Below are 20,527 nucleotides of genomic sequence, written 5' to 3'. Positions count from 1 at the left end.
GAATATCTCACCCTTTTGGGCCCCAGCACGGAGGCAGTGGAAAATGTAGTATCTAGACTCGAGGAGCTAATGGATTGGGGAAGGATGAAGTTCAAGACCAAGAAGTCAAGGAGCCTTGTTCTTAGGAGAAGAAAGCTGGTTGACTTTCATTTCACCCTTTGTGGAGAGGAGATTCCATCCATTCAGGAACAACCAGTTAAGAGCCTCGGGCGATGGTACACAGAGGAGCTGAGAGACACCAAGAGGATTCAAGAGACAGGAGAACAGATCAGCAGAGGTCTGATGTCTGTTGACAAGTGTGGCTTGCTTGGCAAGTTGAAGTTGTGGTGCTTGCAGTACAGACTGATGCCACGGATAATGTGGCCACTAACTGTCTATGAAGTGGCAATGTTCCATGTTGAGGCAATGGAACAGAAGATCAACAAGTATGTGAAGAAGTGGCTTGGAGTACTGAGCAGCCTCACCAATGTTGCAATCCACAGTAGCCAGACAAAGCTTACTATCCCAGTGCAATCCCTTGTTGAGAGGTCAAGGTAGCCAAGGTAAGATCATTCTTGATACTTCGAGACTCAAAAGACCCTGTCATCAAGAACACCCAGCCGGATGTGAGATCAGGCAGGAAGTGGTCAGCCCGTGTAGCAGTTGATGAGGCAGAGTCTAGATTGAAGCACAAGGAGACAGTTGGGGCTATCCAGCTAGGCCGCCAGGGACTTGGATGGACAGCCCACAAGTGGTGGTCATCTTCTACAGGTAAGGAGTGCCGTGAGCTTGTAACAAAGGAAATACGAGAGGTAGAAGAGGAGAAAAGGTTAGCTAAAACAGCTGGCCTGGCCAAACAAGGGGCTTGGACCTGGTGGGAATGTGTTGAACAATGACATCTATCTTAGAATGTTCTGTGGCAGATGGAACTACTCCGCATTTCTTTTCTATGCAGAGCAGCGTATGATCTGCTCCCAACACCTGCCAACCTCAGCACCTGGTATGAAGATAAGACAGACAGGTGTGCTGCTTGTGGTGTGAAGGGAATACTTCAACATATTTTGAGTGCATGCAGAGTCAATCTTTCCAGCGGCATGTGCACTTGGAGATATAACAACGTTCTCAAAGTTGTGACAGAAGCGGTTGAGCAGAGAGTACTGCAGCACAACTTATCTCATGCCCCATGCTGCACAGAACATCACATGTCATTTGTGAAAGAAGCTCCAAGTCAAGGGTGTACAGCGCAGGCTCACGATCGAGCATACTTTCTTCAGCCAATGATTGGTGTGTCAAGGCTGACCTGGACGGGAAAGGCAGTTTTCTGGAGCAAATAGCTTTCACAACATTGCGTCCAGATATAATCATATGGTCTGACACCAGTAGAGAAGTGGTTATTGGTGAACTCACAGTCCCCTGGGAAGTTGCATAGACACCTGAAGAGCAGACTATCTGTTGGATGGAAGTGACAGATAGAAGCAGATGTCAAGTTTTTAAGCTCACCGGTGGGAGGTGGTGCTTTAGCACTGCTGGCCCACCACCTCAAGGGAGTCTTGATCATAAGTGGGCTGAAACTCCTGAAGACAGGTGGCAGATCAACTGATGATCCCACTGGTGATAGCACAGGACAGTTAACATCTTAGTCCACGTGTATTTTTTAACTCATTCTTCCCACGTGAGCGTGGTGTTCCTCTGGGTGCTCCGATTTCCTCTCACATTCCAAAAGATGTTATTTGAAGAAAGCCACCCTCAACATCCTGTTTCCAGCTGATTCCTTCCTGCGTGTACTTACTTGTGGTACTCTCAGGTTCTTTCCGAATCTTGTTCACACAGATAAGGTTAGTAGGTTAATTGGTCCTGCAATTAGGATTGGGTTAAATCGGTGAGTTGCTGCACAACGTGGCTCAGTAGACTGAAGGGCCCTTACCTCTAAGTAAAATAAATAAAAGTTAAAAATACCAAAACCATAACTTCTTCTGGAGTATTTGGACTAGCAATTATTAAATAGCTTCCAGGGCAAAAATGTCACAAACTTATTTTCTAATTGAAAAGTTAGTAAGGTCAATATTATGCAAAAGGTTTCATCGCAGTATATAAAGAACAGATGGAGACCAGTCAATCCTCAACAATATTTACACTGATCCATTACAAAATAAATGATACGCGTTTGGTGGAGGAAGGCTGTGAATGGCACATTCCAGGATGCAGGAGTACGTGTTGAGGGCTGCACTGAAGTTCGGGACCACTGTTTAGGGATTTTCTCCTACTGCAGAGGAAGGGAGCAGGTCTGGGGAGGAAGCCCCTCGATTATTGTAGCAGTGAACCATTCCAGGGGGCCATCTGAGTAGCCCCAGAGTGCTATTGATGTGCAGGAACGTAGCAGAGCAGAACATAGAATGGGAACGAGCCCTTTGATCCACAATGTTGTGCTGAACCAATTATATTAGTAATCAAATGGCCAACTAAACTAATCCCCTCTGCCTACAGAATGACCAGTTTCATCCATTTTCCTCACATTCATGTCTCTTTCTAAGCATCCCTTAAAAGTTCCTAATGCATCTGCCTCTACCATCACACAAGCAGCCTCCACACCCTATGTAAAAAAAACTTGCCCCTCACATCTCCTCTCAACCTATCCCCTCCCACCTTCAATGCATGCCCTCTGGTATTTGACATTTCAATCCCGGGAAACAGATACTCCATCTCTACTCTATCTGTTTCTCTCATAATCTCATTAACCTCTGTCAGATCTTCACTTCGTGTCTGCCACTCCAGAGAAAACAACCCAAGTTTGTCCAAACTCCCACTACAGCTCATGTCCTCTAAACCAGGCAGCATCCTGGTAAACCCCTTCTGCAAAGCTTCAACATCCTCTGATAACGGGGTGACCAGAAGCTAGCTTTATAAAGCTGCAACAGAACCTCCTGACTTTTGAACTCGATACCTTGAGTAATGAAAACAAGTATGCCGTGTGCCTTCTTAACCACTCTATCAACCTGTGCAGTCACTTTCATGCAACTGTGAACTTGGACACCAACATCCCTCTGCTCATCCACACTGTTAAGGGTCTTACCCTTAACAGTGTTTTGTCTCTTTACATTTTGCCTACCAAGGTACAGCACTTCACATTTGGCCGCGCTGTACTTCATCTGCCATTTCTGAAGCATTCTGGCATACTGAAAGCACTATAAGTGTAAAGAATGAAAAAGTATTGTATGGTTTATAAGCCATAAGACATAGCAGCAGTATTAGGCCATTTGGCCCATCGAATCTGCTCCGCTCTTCCATTATGGCTGATTTATTATCCTTCTCGACCCCTTTCTCCTGTCTTCTCCCTATACCTTTGACTCCATGACTAATCAAGAACCTATCAACTTCTGCTTTAAATATACTCAATGACTTCACCTCCACAGCCATCCACGGCAGTGAATTCCACAGATTCACCACTCTCTGGTTAAAGAAATTCTTCCTCATCTCCTGCACATCCTTACATTCTGAGACTGTATCTTCTGATCCTAGATTCACCCACTAAGAGAAACATCCTCTCCACATCTACTCTATCTGGATCTTCCAATAATCGATAAATTTCAATGAGATCCCCCCTCATACTTTCAAAATCCGATGAGTACAGGCCCAGAGCCTTCAAACACTCCTCGTACATTAACCCTTTCATTCCTGAAATCATTCTTGTGAACCTCCTCTGGACCCTCTCCAATGCCAGCACATCTTTTCATAGATAAAAGGCACAAAACTGCTCACAATACTCCAAGTGCGGTCTAACTAATGCCTTATAAAAATCAGCATGAGACTTTGTTCTTATATTCTAGTCATCTCGAAATGAATGCTAACATTGCATTTGCCTTTCTTACCACCGACTCGACCTGCAAGTTAACCTCTAGGGAATCCTGCACAAGATCTCCCAAATCCCTTGCACCGCACCTCTGATTTTTGAATTTTCTCTCCCCATTTAAAACATAGTCTACACGTTTATTCCTTTTACCAAGGTGCATTATCATACACTTCCTAACACTGTATTCCATCTGCCGCTTCTTTGCCCGTTCTCCCAATCTAAGTCTTTCTGCAGACTTCTTGCATCCTCAACACTTCCTGCCCCTCCAGCTATCTTTGAGTTGTCCACAAACCCGGCCACATAGCCATCATCCAAATCATTGACGTATAACGTGAAAAGAAGCAGTCCCAACAGTGGCACCCATGGAGCACCACTTGTCACCAGAGGCCAACCAGAAAAAGGTCCCTTTACTCCTACTCTTTGCCTCCTGCAGGTCAGCCAATCTTCTATCCCTGCTAGTATCTTTCCTGTGATACCATGAGCTTCCCGAGCACCAAGTCCTTAGTAATAACAACTACATTCACTTCTGCCACCTATTTGTTATGTGCCATGTGTGGGTGACCATGGTCTTTCTAGGACCTCCATTGCTCTTGGCCAATTTTTCTACAGAGTAGTTTTCCATTGTCTTCTTCTGGGCATTGTCCTTACACAATGGGTGACCCCAGCCACTATCAATACCCTTCAGAGATTTTCTGCCTGGCGTCAGTGGTCACATAACCAAGACTTGTGATATCAGAATCAGAATCAGAATCAGGTTTATTATCACCGGGATGTGACATGAAATCAATGAACACTGCCTCACCAGCTGTTCATTTGACCATCCATCACCTGCTCCCATGGCTTCTCATGACCCTGATCGGAGCATGTGCTACACCTTACCCAAGGGAGACCTGCAGGCTAGCGGAGGGAAGGAGAACCTGTATCTCCACCCTACCACGCATAACAAAGGAAATGGAAAAGGAAATAAAGAGGGACAAAGCAAAATCCAAGGATTAAAATAAAAGGGAAAACAAATGTCTTCTCTTGGCAGATAGGATATCTAGAAAGGCCCTCTGTTGGTCAGGGTTGACCATGGTTGTTGCATCCTAGCTCTCTACATGTTACGCAAGCCAAGGCAGTATGGTAAGGAGAGCAAGCTGTTGCCCGTGTAGCAGGGCTCCCTCTCTCCACGCAGCTGATGAATCCAAAGGAACGGCAGAGACCGATACGGTTTGGCACCAGCGGCGTCGCAGGAGTTGCCAGTCAGCGTTGAACTCAACATAGGACTTCCTTATGGATTTGCGGGATACCATAGTGGAAATAAGGTGAGGACTTGGAAAATATTGGAGTCCAGGGAGCATTACCATACAACTGTCAGGCTCCTGAACCAGTGTGGATAACGTCACTCACCTCAACTCTGAACTGATTCCACAACCTACAGACTCACTTTCAAAGACTCTACAACTCATGTTTTCAATATTATTTATTTACCTGTTTTCATTTTTTTATTTGCATGATCGTCCTCCTTTGCACATTGAATGTTCATCAGTCTTTGTTTATATGTAGATTTTAATAAATTCTGTTTAATAAATTTTTTTAAAGTAAATAATATCTGGTGACATACACGTACTTATATATGTCACCATATGCTACCTTGAGATACTTGAGCACACTTGATAATAAGTTTATTCAAACTTTGAACCTGGGATGCTTGCATACTAATCACTATAAATTAGTGTATTAGTGCAATGTGTAACTTGGGAAGTAGATGGTTGCTGGAAATTATTGCATGACTAAAGTCTGCAATTATTCAGGCCCCTTGTGTAACTCTACAGTATATGGATAGATTGGGGGGAGAGGGGATCTAGATTCATAAGTTTGTTAAAGCTCTATTAAATACTCCCAATGCCGTGAATCTCAAATTGCCTCTAACAACCAAGTCCAGCTCCTGACCTTCATATGTGACTTAGCTGCTAAGCCTGGTAGAACCGTTTCTACTGACAGGAGAAGAGGCAAAGGCAGGTTACTGGCTCCTTTAAAACAATCACTTCGGGCAGATAGGGATCGTCAGCCCTGGGTGACAGCTCATCTAGGAGAAGGAAAACTTTGATCTTAAACCTCAGCTGCCTTGCACCTATACTCACTCATGGGGAAGGCTTGGGGAGTAAACCCTGGGAAAAATCGGGGGATGGAGTCCCTAAGGCAGTCCTATGTTGAGTTCAACGCTGACTGGCAGTTACAGCAACACCACTGGTGCCAAACTGTTCTGCCGTTCCTTTGGGTTCATCAGCATGTGGAGAGTATGGACAACAGCTGGTTCTCCTTATCAACTGCCCTGGCTTGTATATCACAGAGACAGCTGGGATGCAACATCTGAAGTCAACATCAACCAACGGAGGGCCTCAAGGAGGAGTCCAGTGAAGATTCAGCAGATTGACTCTTCGGATGGGGAAGATACTCCATGAGGTGAGATCAGCTATACTGGGCCTATGAGGTTCAGATGCTGAGGTGTGATCTCATAGAAGCATATAGAGCAGTTACATGGCTTCTATTCTCAAATAATAAATGGTGAAATAACAGAAAGGGATAAAATTCTTACAGGCACAGGCAATACCTATGGAGAGGAATAAACTGTCGGTATTTCAGGCCGAGATCCTTCATCAATTCCTACTCCATTTTGTGTGTGTTACTCTTGGTTTCCAGCATCTACAGAATCTCTTGTAAGGCTTTAGAATCAGAATCAGAATCAGGTTTATTATCACCGGCATGTGTCATGAAATTAGTTAACTTGGCAGTGGCGGTACAATGCAATACAGATAGAAGAAGAAAAAATATATAATAATAATAATAAATAAATAAATATATTACAGTGTATGTATATTTAATAGATTAAAAATCATGCAAAAACAAAAATAATATATATTAAAAAGGTGAGGTAGTGTTCACAGGTTCAATATCCATTTAGGAATCGGATGGCAGAGGGGAAGAAGCTGTTCCTGAATCACTGAGTGTGTGCCTTCAAGCTTCTGTACCTCCTACCTGACAGTAACAGTGAGAAAAGGGCATGCCCTGGGTGCTGGGTGTCCTTAATAATGGACGCTGCTTTTCTGAGACGCCGCTTCCTGAAGATGTCTAGTACCCAAGATGGAGCTGACTAAATTGACAATTCTCTGCAGCTTCTTTCAGTCCTGTGCAGTAATCCTCCCTATACCAGACAGTGATGCAGCCTGTCTACAGGGCAGATGTCACACCTGAATGGAATGCCTCAAACCAGGGCACAGAATCTCAAAATAAGAGGTTAGCCATTTAGAATCAGAGTCAGATTTCAGAGGAACAGAATTACATCATTTGTCCAATCATTGTTACTGAAATATGTTGTGAAATTAAAACACACAAAATACTGGAGGAACTCATCAGGCCATCTATGGAAAGGTATCGACGTTTCAGGCCAAGAATGGTTACTCTTCTCCATAGTTGCTGCCTGGCCTGCTGAGTTCCTCCAGCATTTTCTGTGTATTGCTTGGATTGCCAGCATCTGCAGATTTTCTCTTGTGAAATTTGTTTTTTTGTGGCAGCAGTACAGCACAAGACATAAAAATTATTATAAATTGCAAATAAATATATAGAACAAAAGAGGAATCTCTGCACCCAAAAAATAGTGAATTACCTGAAATCTCTCCCCTGGATGTCTGGGGAATAATTTTACCAAAGGGATTTACGGAGTCAAAATCAAGTTTATTATCACTGGAACACACACAAAATTCTGGAGAAACTCAGCAGGCCTGACAGCATCTATGGAAAAGAGCACAGTCAACATTTCAGGCCGAGACTCTTCATCAGGACTGGAGAAAAAACGATGAGGAGTCAGAGTTAGAAGGTGGGGGGAGAGGAGGAAGAAACACAAGGTGATAAGAGAAACCGGGAGGGGGGAGAGGGATGATGTAAAGAGCCGGGAAGTTGATTGGTGAAAGAGATACAGGGCTGGAGAAGTGGGTATCTGATAGGAGAGGACAGTAGGCCATGGAAGAAAGAAAAGGGGGAGGAACTCCAGAGGAAGGTGATGGGCAGGTAAGGAGATAAAATGAGAGAGGGAAATGGGAATGGGGTGGGGGTGGGGGCCATTACCAGAAGTTCAAGAAATCGATGTTCATGCCATCAAGTTGGAGACTACCCAGACAGAATATAAGGTGTTGCTCCTCCAACCTGAGTGTGGTCTCATCGCAGCAGTAGAGGAGGCCGTGGACTGACATGTCAGAATGGGAATGGAAAGTGGAATTAAAATGGATGGCCCCTGGGAGATCCTTCAGGTGCTACTCCAAAAATAAGCCTATTATAGCGATGAAGCTCTTTGTGAGAGTTGATGGTGAAAAACACTTTGGACTGTTCTTCCATCTCCAACTGAAGTGTTTTCCTCCAGAAAGGTTTGCAAATAAATCCTCTACCCTGGCCGGAGGGTATTAATCTACTTTCAGTACAGAGTTGATGGTAATTTTGAAATCACCACATGTCCTGAGAGACCCATCCTTCTTTGCTACTGGGACCATTGGTGTTGCCCATGGGCTCCACTCAACCTTAGAAATAATTCCTTCAGCCACCATGCAATCTAGCCACTGGCTACTTAGAAATGGATGGTATAAGGAACCGGACTGGCTTTGCAAAACTTGGGTGTGGCATTTTCACGTAGCACTATTTTACCTTTGATATGTTTGGGTTTTACAGTGCCATCCGTGAACACTTCTGTGGCATGAAAACAATGAATGGATCTCCAGTCAAGTTGCAGTTGCCTCAGCCAATCATGTCCCCGCAATGCTGGCCCTCCCGTTTTGACTGCATACAAGCTCAATGTGGCTTGCCAGTTATTGCATTTCACTGTTATGAATGTCATTCCCACAGGGGTTACTTTTTCTCCAGTACAAGTTCTTAGTTGGATATCCAAAGGCTTCAGTTTTGATATCTTTGAAATGCCATTGAAACTCATTTTATGAAGTAACTAAAACAGCCGAGCCAGTGTGCAAATCCATTTTAATTAATTTGCTGTTACTTCTGGTGTAAGCCATATTGCTTGTTTAGTCATAGTCATACTTTATTGATCCTGGGAGAAATTGGTTTTCATTACAGTTGCACCATAAATAATAAATAGTAATAGAACCATAAATAGTTAAATAGTAGTATGTAAATTATGCTAGTAAATTATCAAATAAGTCCAGGACCAGCCTATTGGCTCAGGGTGTCTGACCCTCCAAGGGAGGAGTTGTAAAGTTTGATGGCCACAGGCAGGAATCTCTTCCTATGATGCTCTGTGTTGCATCTCGGTGGAATGAGTCTCTGGCTGAATGTACTCCTGTGCCCACCCAGTACATTATGTAGTGGATGGGAGACATTGACCAAGATGGCATAGACAGCATCCTCTTTTCAGACACCACAGTGAGAGAGTCCAGTTCCATCCCCATAACATCACTTGCCTTACGAATGAGTTTGTTGATTCTGTTGGTGTCTGCTACCCTCAGCCTGCTGCCCCAGCACACAACAGCAAACATGATCGCACTGGCCACCACAGACTCATAGAACATCCTCAGCATCTTCCAGCAGATGTTAAAGGACCTCAGCCTCCTCAGGAAATAGAGACGGCTCTGACCCTTCTTGTAGACAGCCTCAGTGTTCTTTGACCAGTCCAGTTTATCGTCAATTCGTATCCCCAAGTATTTGTAATCCTCCACCATGTCCACACTGACCCCCCGAATGGAAACAGGGGTCACCGGTACCGTTAGCTCTCCTCAGGTCTACCACCAGCTCCTTAGTCTTATTGTTAGCTTCCACACTGTAAATCTCCAGGCTACTCAGTCCTGTATCACTCTCATCATTATCAGACTTTTCATAAACAGTACACAGACTAGTGCTATTTTTGAAACTACAACTTGACTTTTTATCTTTTCCTCTTCCCTGTTCTGTCCATTTATTTTTGTCCGCCCAACATACTTTTTGCATATGTCCTACTTTGTTGCATTTTCTGCAAGTTTTAGTTAGATGTGCGTTGGTCTGGTGTATGTGAGCCCCTGCCACACTGGTAACACAATTTGTTCAGCCAGGCAAGTTTCAGCTTTGATGGTACAATTTTGTTCACGCTCACCTTCACTCCTGACTGCTACTCAATGATGTCTCTGTCTGCTGTTTTCATTGATACAGCGATTTCAACTGTTGTTCAAAATGTAAATTGTGCTTTAGTTAGGAGCTATTTTTGAATGCTTTCTAGCAAGGCTCCACAAACTAAACAATCTCTCAGTGCATCATTAAACCCATGACCAAACTGGCAATGCTCAGACAATTTCTGCAATTCAGCCATCCACACTGAAAAGGACTCCCCTTCTTTTTTATTCCACTTATAAGACCTAAAGCTTTCTGCATCAACAATGGTTTCACAGTTCTATATGTTTCTGCATAATTTTCACAATCTCAACTAAGCTCATTTTGGCTGATTTGCTTGGAACAGTCAAACTTCAAAGCAAACTGTGTGCCTTTAAACCCAAAGCATAGCAAAATTAGCAAAATTGGCCCTTGTTTCTCATTGGCGATTTCATTTGCTTCAAAAAACTGCTCAATTTGTTCCATATATATATTCCAGTTATCTCTTGTGCAATCGAAAATGTCTGTCTTTCCAACGTAGCCAGCCACTTAGGCTCTTTTTTAAATTTATGAATATTATCACCCAGTACTCACTGTTTATGAACCCATGAATTCACCCATTTCCTGCCTTTTAATTACTTGACCTTGTCTTCTCTTTTGAAGAACATTTGCTGTGATTTTTTCTTATCTCAACCATCTCACTATGCTTTTTTTTAATTTGAATGACTCGCTGCATTTCAGTAGGTAGGAAGCTGTCTTGGGTTTGTTTTTAAACTGACTTGTTACCACTGTTATGTTTTATTACACCAAAATATTGAACAAATTGAAAGGAAACACGGAGCTGGGAATGCGAGTCTAACTTTATTTTTCCTCTAAGCAAGGTGCACATTTATGAAGTGGGGCCGTGATGGCATTCATGTACTATTACATTTAACCCATAATGAATTATATAAACAAATAAAAATGCTTAATCAAATAATATATTTATAATATTACTCAAGTATTACGGGAATATTGAACATACAACGGTGGAAGACCTCCTGGAGTTAGAGGCCTGTCAGGGTGGGAAGGATGGCAAAGGGGCTTGTTTTGCCATCATTGTCTTGTTTACTTTTATGTTGTTGCTCATGCTTGTGTTGTTCTGTGGATCGAGGGCATGCTACTTTGGTGCCAGAATGTGAGGCAACACTTGCACATCTAGCATATCCTTGGGTGTGTCGGTTGTTAACACAAACAACACATTTCACTGTATGTTTCAAAGTACACGTGACAAATAAACATGAACCTTGAATCCTACATCACGTTAAAGTCTAAAAACAAAGCTAACTTCATTAACAAGAATCAGAATGAAGTTTAATATCACCAGCATATATCATGGAATGTCGTGTTTTGCAGCGGCTGTACAATGCAATACATAATAAAAAAATTACCGTAAATCATAATAATAAATGTATACATATATAAAATAAATTAAATAATTAGTACTTGGGCACGTGGCCGTGGTTAAGGCATTCGACTAGCGATCTGAAGGTTGTGAGTTCGAGCCCCAGCCGAGGCAGTGTGTTGTGTCCTTGAGCAAGGCACTTAACCACACATTGCTCTGCAATGACACTGGTGCCAAGCTGTATCGACCCTTGTCCTTCCCTTGGACAACATCGGTCTCGTGGAGAGGGGAGACTTGCAGCATGGGCAACTGCTGTTCTTCCATACAACCTTGCCCAGGCCCGCGCACTGGAGAGTGAAGACTTTCCAGGCGCAGATCCATGGTCTCGCAAGACTAACGGATGCCTTTATTATTTAATTAGTACAAAAGAGCAGGAAAAAATAGTGAGGTAGTGTTCATGAATTAATTGTCCATCCAGGAATCTGATGGTGGAGGGGAAGAAGCTCTTCCTGAAATGTTGAGTGTGTGTTTTCAGGTTCCTGTACCTGGTAGCAATGAGTAGAGGTCAATGCATATGATGCAGGTCCTTAATGATGGATACCACCTCTTTGAGCCATTGCCTTTTGCCCTTTGAAGCTTTTCTTGATGCTAGGGAGACTAGTGCCCATGGTGGAGCTAGCTGAGAAAATACTGAACATATTTGTATCTTCTCCTCCTGCATTATTTTAACACAAGCAATGAAGCGTTTATTGTAAGCAGCCTAATGTCAACAATAAAATAGATGACAGGTGTCAAATGAAAACAGAGATTCCCTTTTTCATCTCCACGAGGAAATGTTCTTTCAATGTCATTGGTCCAGAACTTCTAACCAACTGCAATACAAGTCATCTCCTCCAACATCTGTGCGCATGTGGTTGGTGGTGGTTGGCATCCATCTGTCTCGAAGGACAATGGGTGATGATGATCATTATCACAAGCCTGGGTGGAAGGTATGGAGATCCTGAGATGCCCCAGTCATCAAGATTCACCCTTTGACCTCACCAGTGTAGTCCAAAGGAAAGCTCATGAATCAATATGTTTGGCACCAGCTTCGCTGTAGGAGGTACCAGAAAGAATTTCAATAATCCCTAATTTGCTGTCTGGGTTTACTCCCGTAGCCTTCGCCTCTCACGAAGCTGCCCACAAGGCAGTGGGGCTATTTACCCCTAGCTGGGGATCTAAATCCTGAACACCAGTGTGTGTCCACACACCGGTGGGTCTGTGTGCTACGTGTGCAGGGGCCAGACCTTCTCCCAGTCCTCTGTAGTTCAGCCTGAGTCCGAAAGGAGTTCAGTTCTCGTGTGTCACCAGTGAAAAGGCACTACATGAGGCTTGCTGTTGAAGAGGCTATGTACGGGCAGAGAGAGCATTACACATTCAGCTCTCCTTTTTGCAAGACGGCTAGCCAGAGGTGGAATCTGAAAATGAGAGTGACAAGCACTATCCACTACACTACCACAATAGACGCATTAAAGCCACCATTTGGTGCATGCTTACTACACCAAATAAATCAGTAAGGGAGCAAAAGCTACAAGATTTGGCCAGTCAGACTCTCTGCCATTCAGATTCAGATGGAGGGCAGCCAGCAAGTGGGAGCACACATTATGGCACCAACATAGAGTGCCTACCATGTTGTACAACAGCAAAAGCAAGACCCATTCATCCCTCCCACTCATGCACATACCCAGTGCTTTAATCCCAGGACAGGCTACTGGCCTCCAGCGGACTTGGACTTGGACATCAACCACTCCAGGAGAAGCACAAAGAATCGCTGACTCAGCTCCGGCCAAAGGGCCAAGCTTGCAGCCCTCTGATTCAGCCTCTGGCCTTGATCCTCAGCATCGATCCAAGGACATGGAGATCACCAAACACCAGGCGTCGAACTCTGGACTCGCTGATGACAGGACTCGACCTTGAACTCTGGAGGACTTCTAATTGTACGGAGCTGAATATAATGCAAATTATAAGATGCCTCACACAGGTAACTGAGAGCAGCTTGTTGACCTAGGCTGCCTACTTAGGACACCGATCTCCAAATAAAGTTTTCACTTGGCTGATGCAATCCCACAAGAGATCTTGCAATCTGAAGCCAAGGTGAACCTCAGTAATAATGACCCATGCTTTATCGAGGCCTCAATAACATTACAAAAGGATTAAGAATTAACTTTCTTTGTCATACATGTTTACACGTATTTAGAATTTGCTGTGGTGTATTGGCACGACATGCAACAAAAACAATATTCAATTATTATCAAGAATAAGGAACTATATAAAAATAAAGTTAGAGGTTAAGGTAAGGATATGGAATAAGATGTTCATAAATGCCAGCGTGTATTTACAATGTAACCAGCACTATAAACAGTGGTTTAAAGTGTTTACAGTGCTATGCAGTGACTGGAGTAATAAATACGTAGAGGGGGGTGGCGTAGCTATCTAGAATGATTGATCAGATTAACTCCCTGGGGGAAGAAACTTGTAAGATGGTGTGACGTTTTTGATTTAATAGCCCTAAAATGCTTTCCAGAAGGGAGCATTCAGAAAAGGCAGTTTGCAAGGTGGGGAGTGTCCACAGTGATTTTTCCTGCCACTTCTTTGTCCTGCAGTGATGGTAGACTGCAGCCAGTCACTTTTCTGCTGACCTGATAGTTTGCTGCAGTTTTTGAATATTGTGAGAGGATGCTGCACCAAGCGAAACGGTAACGGATAGCGGGCTTGATGACTAAAAGAGAAAACTTCGTCAGTTGACAAGCCGATGTCTTTCAGTTTAATTGATTGTTTAAGCCATCAACTACATAAAATAATGTGTTTCTGAATGTCAAAACCAATCAGAAGAAATCTCATGAATTAGAAGACATTAATTTTTAAGAATATTAAAACACCCAGGAAGAGTATTTCAGCATTTGTGGACTGCCCACACCACATCCTCAGACTGCTGGTCATTGACACAAAGCAACAGAGTTCAGAGTGAATTTATTATCAATGTACATGTACTGTATGTCACCATATACAATCCGGATTCACAGTAAATACAAGAAGCACCAGAGAATCAATGAAAAACTACACACAAGCACTATCTGTTTCAAAGTTCATGTGACAAATAAAGTTAATCTCTGCCTGTCTAAAGTTTCTAACTTGTTATGAAGCGATATGTTCTTTTGCTTGTTTGAAGCTCTCAGTTCAAAGGTCAGTGATACTGCTCAGAGAAACTGAAAAAAAATTACCCAGCTCTGCTTTTAGCAGGAAGGAAGATAGAGTCAATTTGACTGAAGCAGAGCAAATGAACTTCCAGTGCACACTGCTACTGCTAAATGTATTTAATCTGGAGAAGACAGGGACAGCTTAATTCCAAAATGTTAACAATTTTTCATGGATAATTGATAAGCTTGCAAAAGATACCAAGGCTATCATTCCCTTGGAATCCACTTTGTTTCACTTTTTATTAACTTTTGTAAATAAAAAACAGTAAAGATTAGATTTATTTGTCACATGCACATTGAAACATCAAAACATACAGTGAAATGCATCGTTTGTGGTGGGGATCTGCTGGGGGGGCATGGGACAACCCGTGGAGTCGCCATACTTTTGTCATCAACATAGCATACCGGCCGCTTACTAACCCTAACATACATCTTTGGAATGTGGGAGGAAACCAGAGCAACTGGAGGAAACCCATGTGGTCACGGGGAAAATGTACAAACTTATTACAGACTGTGGCGGGAATTAAATCCAAATCTGTGATCGCTGGCACCGTAAAGTGATTGTGCTAACCACTAAGATGTTGTGAAGCATGAACAAGAATGTTGAGTTTATTTTTGCTCTTGAATTCAATCTTCTCCATTTCTGGACACACAAATTTGGTTGCCACGGTAGTGTGGCAGTTAGTGCACTGCTATTACTGCTCAGGGAGTCGGAGTTCAATAACGACGTCATCTGTAAAGTCTGAATGTCCTCCTCATGGAAGGCATGGGTGCTCCAATTTCCTCCTGTAGGCAAAGATGTACTGGAAGGTTAATTGGTCATTATAAGTTGTCCCATGGTTAGGCTAGGGTAGAATTGGTGTGTTACTGGGAGGCACAGCTCAAAGAGTCAGAAGGACCTATCTGGTGCTGCTTCTCAATAAATAAATAAGTCATAGTTCTCTTTGCATGTTATTTCATTTAAATTTCAACAATTCCGTTTTCTATTCTTCACTAAATTCCCATGAATAAATATGTAAAATTCATGCAGGATTTTGAAGGCTTAAGATGGTGCTATTAACGACGTGCAACAGCTTACTGGTACATCGTAAGGCAAGAGATTTGACTAAAAAAATTACTTATAACATCTTTAATGAAGCAAATTGTGGTGAGCTGTCACCGCAGACAGTGAGGAGGCAGGTGAGGCTGGTTTAGGGGATGAGCCATACCGGGGCATTGTGAGGCTCAACGTCTTTGAGCTGGAGTTGCAGACGAAGTTGGCGATATCGCTGTCAAGGATGGAGTGAGTGTTTTGAAGAGGAGTGGACGTGGAAGACTTTCGATGCTTGTCCAGCAAACCCGTGTGTGATGTTGGATTGCTCCGAGCGCTGAGCCGATTTGGTGAGGTCAAGAGCAGCTTCAGGCAAGGCAGTCCAGGTGTGTGGCTGCACCGGGATCCGGGTCTTACAGCATGCCACTACTCGGGGCTTGGACAATTTAAAGACTGGCTCAGGTAGACTGGAAGCTGGAGTGTTGGGAACGGAGGTGAAGTTGGGCTGATTTTGCTCAAAATCCTGCGAATGTTCATTCCTTTCTCCACAGTGCCAAGACTGTAAACTGATCCAGCTGCCGTCTGTTTTTGTCTCACTGGTGTGATCACTAGAGACACAGGTTTGGGCCTACTCCGGCTGTTCCAGGAGTGGATCTGGGTCTCAGTCCGGTTCGGGGTGCTTCTATTGTTTGCATGGTGTGTGTGTTTTATCTCTCTCTCTCTATCTCTCTCTCTCTCTCTCTCTCTCTCTCTCTCTCTCTCTCTCTCTCTATCCATCTATCTATCTATCTATCTCTGTCTCTCTCTATCTCTGTCTCTTTCTTTGCTAGTGGTTTTTGGTCTTTCATTTAATTGGGTCATTCAGGTTCCTTGCTTTGTGGCTGCCCGTAAGCAGACAAATTTCAAGATGTATAATTTATACATTCTTTTATACTAAATGTGTTTCGAATCTTTGAATATTGAATCTTATTAGTCCATTTGTCATGAAACCTTTTCCATTCTCACCAGCAACCTGTTTGGTGAGGAGAGCAAGTTTATGCAGAAAGAATTAGATGAGATTAGATTAGATTATGAGGATACGCAGTCCTCTTTTATTGTCATTTAGTAATGCATGCATTAGGAAATGATCCAATATTCCTCCGGTGTGATATCACAAAAACACAGGACAGACCAAGACTAAAAAAACTAACAAAACCACATAATTATAACATATAGTTACAACAGTGCAACAATACCACAATTTGATGAAGAACAGTCCATGGCACAGTAAAAAAGTTCAAAGTTTCTCGGAAGTCCCACATCTCACGCAGACGGGAGAAGGAAGAAAACTCCCCCTGCCATGCCCGACCACAGTCCGACTCTGAGTCGTCCAAAAACTTCGAGCTCTGATCAGCCCTCCGACACCGAGTACCGAGCACCATCTCTATCCGAACAGTCTCATTATCATCTGGATCATCTGAAATGCTGCTGTATTTAGAGAAGTATCAGGTGATAAGCAATATCAGTGATCATTCCATCTTGTCAATGCATTTCACTCTATGTACATGACAAATAAAGCTATTCTTTAATCTTTAATCTCCTTTTATATGTTGATTCTGTTTAATTCAAAGTACATGAAAGGCCTTGGTTCATTTTATCTGCTAAACAAGCTTCAGTAACAAATTTATCGGTCTAGTTTTTCCACCCAGTTGGTATTGCAATTACTTTGTGCAGCGGACGTCTAAGAAGGGGTCTTTCTTCCGCCTATGAGAGATATTTATCAGGATCTATGTGTATACAAGGGCCTTGTCAATAATCCCTCCAATCTGTCCAACAGTCTCTTTGACCCCCTACCTCTGGGCAGAAGGTACCGTAGCATTAGGACAGGAACTGTTAGGATGGGAAACAACTTCTTCCGCCAGGCCGTGAGAATACTGAACTCCCTGCCACCACCCGGTCTCATCACGTATGAAGTGCTAGTGGCATTATACTGTTTACTTTCTAATGTGTGTTGTAAATGTATCTTATTTGCTAATTTACTAATGGTAATATTCCCTTATGAATTATATTTGTGAGTTATATGTACTATGTTGTGTACCTTGGTCTGGAGGAACATTGTTTCATTTGGTGGTATACATGGGTACGGTTGAATGACAATAAACTGAAATTGAATATGTACTTATACTTGATAACCATGAGTCTGTCTCCTTTGTACAGTTGTTGTGTTCATCTAGTGGGGCCTCTGATCTAACACTGAATCCCTTGCCTCCCCAGTGGTCTCAGTATCTTACTGGAATCAATTATCTTGGTAATTGACCTCAGCTACGACCAGTCCTTGCAGCACAGATATGAAAAGGCACACCAACACCAGTGGAAAGTACAAAAGGTGCATTCATGCCTTCTGGCTGAGAACACCAAAGGGTTCAAATGAGACAGAACCACAGTTCATAGATCTGAGGTCTGAGCTTCAAACATGGTCAATTCTGGCCATGTGCCTAAGTTATATGATCCCTCCCAGAATGTGTAACTGATCTCTTGTTCACAATTACTGCTGTGCCAGACCATGTGGTGGATCTGCCTGAGAGTAAACTTCCCCCAAGAAGCCGAGGCTGAAAGAGAGGGAGGGAGGGGCTCAACATTCTTCCCTCCCCCTGCTTCCCCTACTGCCCCTACTGCCCCTTCCCTCCCCCTTTCCCTCACTTACTGCCCCTCCCCTTCCCTCCCCTACTGCCCCACTGCCCCGCCCCTTACTGCCCCTCCCCCTACTGCCTTGCAGTTCCCCTCAGTCCTGGCTAGAGCCAAAGAACCAGTGTAGATGAGAAGCTTTTGATGGGATGAGATTAGACCATAAGACATAAAAGCAGAATTAGGCCATTGGGCCCATTGAGTTTGCACCATCATCCCATCATGGCTGATTTATTATCCCTCTCAATCCCATTCCCCTGTCCTCGCCTTGTCACCTTTAATGCCGTGACTAATCAAGAACCTATCAAATATACTCAATGACTTGGCCTCCTTGGCTGTCTGGAGCAATGAATTCCACAGATTTACCACCCTCTGGCTAAAGAAATTCCTTCTCATCTCTGTTCTAAATGCATGTCCCTCTATTCTGAGGATAAGTCCTCTGGTACTAGAATCACCCACTATAGGAAACATCCTGTCCACATCCACCAATCGAGGCCTTTCAATATTCAATAGGTTTCAATGAGAATTAAATGCAGATTCTGGGTGAAGAGGGCACTTGGATCTGACTGAGGCCTTTTGAAAGCCTGACAAAAAGAGCCAGCTTGGAAGATGTATTGTTCTGCAGAAAATGCGTTGTTCTGCATTGCTCAAGCTTACCCCACACGAAATATAGCTCACTACAGACCCTTCAGCCAGCAACGTTGTGCTGGCCTTTTGACAAACACCAAGATCAATCTAACCCTCCTCTCTCACAGAGCCCACCAATTTTCCTTCATCCCTGTGCCTATCTAAGAGTTATCTGCCTCCACCATTGCCCCCAGAAGTGCATACTACTCACTTATCATTCTCTGAAGATAGATTATGGATATCAGAGAAGCTTGTAAGATCTGACCAGAAATGATGAAAATGGTCAGAAAAGCTCATAAGTTTGGTTTTCTTCTCCTGCCACATAAATGTGCCCACCAGCAGTATCTGTTGGCTTTCTAATTGGTAACAGGTCCTGTTGGTATTCTAACAGGACCTGAAAGGTTTTCTGTTCAAAGAATATGATCTGAAACTGATAAGTGCTCTCACTGTATTTACAGAAGTTCCTTTGGTTCTGTACCTTTTTGCATTGATATCATTGACATGGCTTTGGGGAGGCCTGCACATGGCGTACAGACACTTCTGGATATTAATCCTGTATGCTATCTTCAATATCCTGCAGGTGAGTGCAGTACACATGTATTATTAGCAACTTACAGATGGGGTAAGAAATGTGAAAAATCAATCTAATCTCAGTTTGTTCTACTGCCATATGAACAATATTGTTCATGTTGCCGAGGTACACCCTAGGATGATCTGGGACACATCATCAGTGATGTAACCTGGGATCATCGGGTGTTTCGGGTCTTTCAACATCAGACATTCTCACGCAGGTGACCCAGCCAGCGTTGATCAGGCCCTGGTTTGTGCCCCAACTGCGTTGGTCCACGGGTCACATCTCTTGACCCTTAGCCATATGGAGGCTTGCTCAGCAGCCTCTGTGACATTCTTGATGGCTCTTTTCTTTGCAGCCCCCATAATGCCAAAGAGAGATTACGGTCTGCACAGCGATCAGCCATCAAAACCTCTACACCCTACTTCTATAGGCTCCCATCGTGCCCTCTACCTCTGTCTCTGGTACTGCTTTACCAGCTCCTGATATTTAGATTAGATTATGAGGACACGCAGTCCTCTTTTATTGTCATTTAGTAATGCATGCATTAAGAAATGATACAATATTCCTCCGGTGTGATATCACAGAAACACAGGACAGACCAAGACTGGAAAAACTGACAAAACCACATAATTATAACATATAGTTACAACAGTGCAACAATACCATAACTTGATGAAGAACAGGCCATGGCACAGTAAAAAAGTTCAAGGTCTCTTAAATGTCCCACGTTGCACGCAGACGGGAGAAGGAAGAAAACTCTCCCTGCCATGCCCGACCACAGTCCGACTCTGAGGTGTCCGAAAACTTCGAGCCTCTGATCAGTCCTCCGACACCGTGTACCGAGCACCATCTCTATCCGAGTGCTTCGACCTCTGCCTCGGTTGCCAGCAGCAGGCAAAGCCGGGGATTTTGGGGCCTTCCCTCCGGAGATTCTCGATCGCACGGTAACAGCGGCAGCAAACCAGCATTTCAGAAATTCCTCCAGGTGTTCCCCTGTGCTTTCACGTCTGTCTCCATCAAATCAGAATTGTCCACGACCCCTATTTAATGGATACGATATCATTTCACCGGAAAGCTGCGCGCATTG

The 20,527-nt window shown here is 43.5% G+C and overlaps 1 protein-coding gene across 1 annotated transcript in view; it reads left to right on the top strand.

Moving 5' to 3' along the window:
- Positions 1 to 20,527, top strand: part of adgrv1 (adhesion G protein-coupled receptor V1) — a 525,473-nt gene that overhangs the window by 468,630 nt on the left and 36,316 nt on the right. The window contains exon 86 of the mRNA XM_072281026.1: positions 19,325 to 19,446. Within this exon, the coding sequence (XP_072137127.1) occupies positions 19,325 to 19,446 (122 nt within the window). The remainder of the gene's footprint in view (positions 1 to 19,324; positions 19,447 to 20,527) is intronic.

The sequence above is a fragment of the Mobula birostris genome, chromosome 17 (assembly GCF_030028105.1).
Source record: "Mobula birostris isolate sMobBir1 chromosome 17, sMobBir1.hap1, whole genome shotgun sequence".
NCBI classification, from domain to species: domain Eukaryota; kingdom Metazoa; phylum Chordata; class Chondrichthyes; order Myliobatiformes; family Myliobatidae; genus Mobula; species Mobula birostris.
This window is presented reverse-complemented; position numbering and strand designations above follow the sequence as displayed.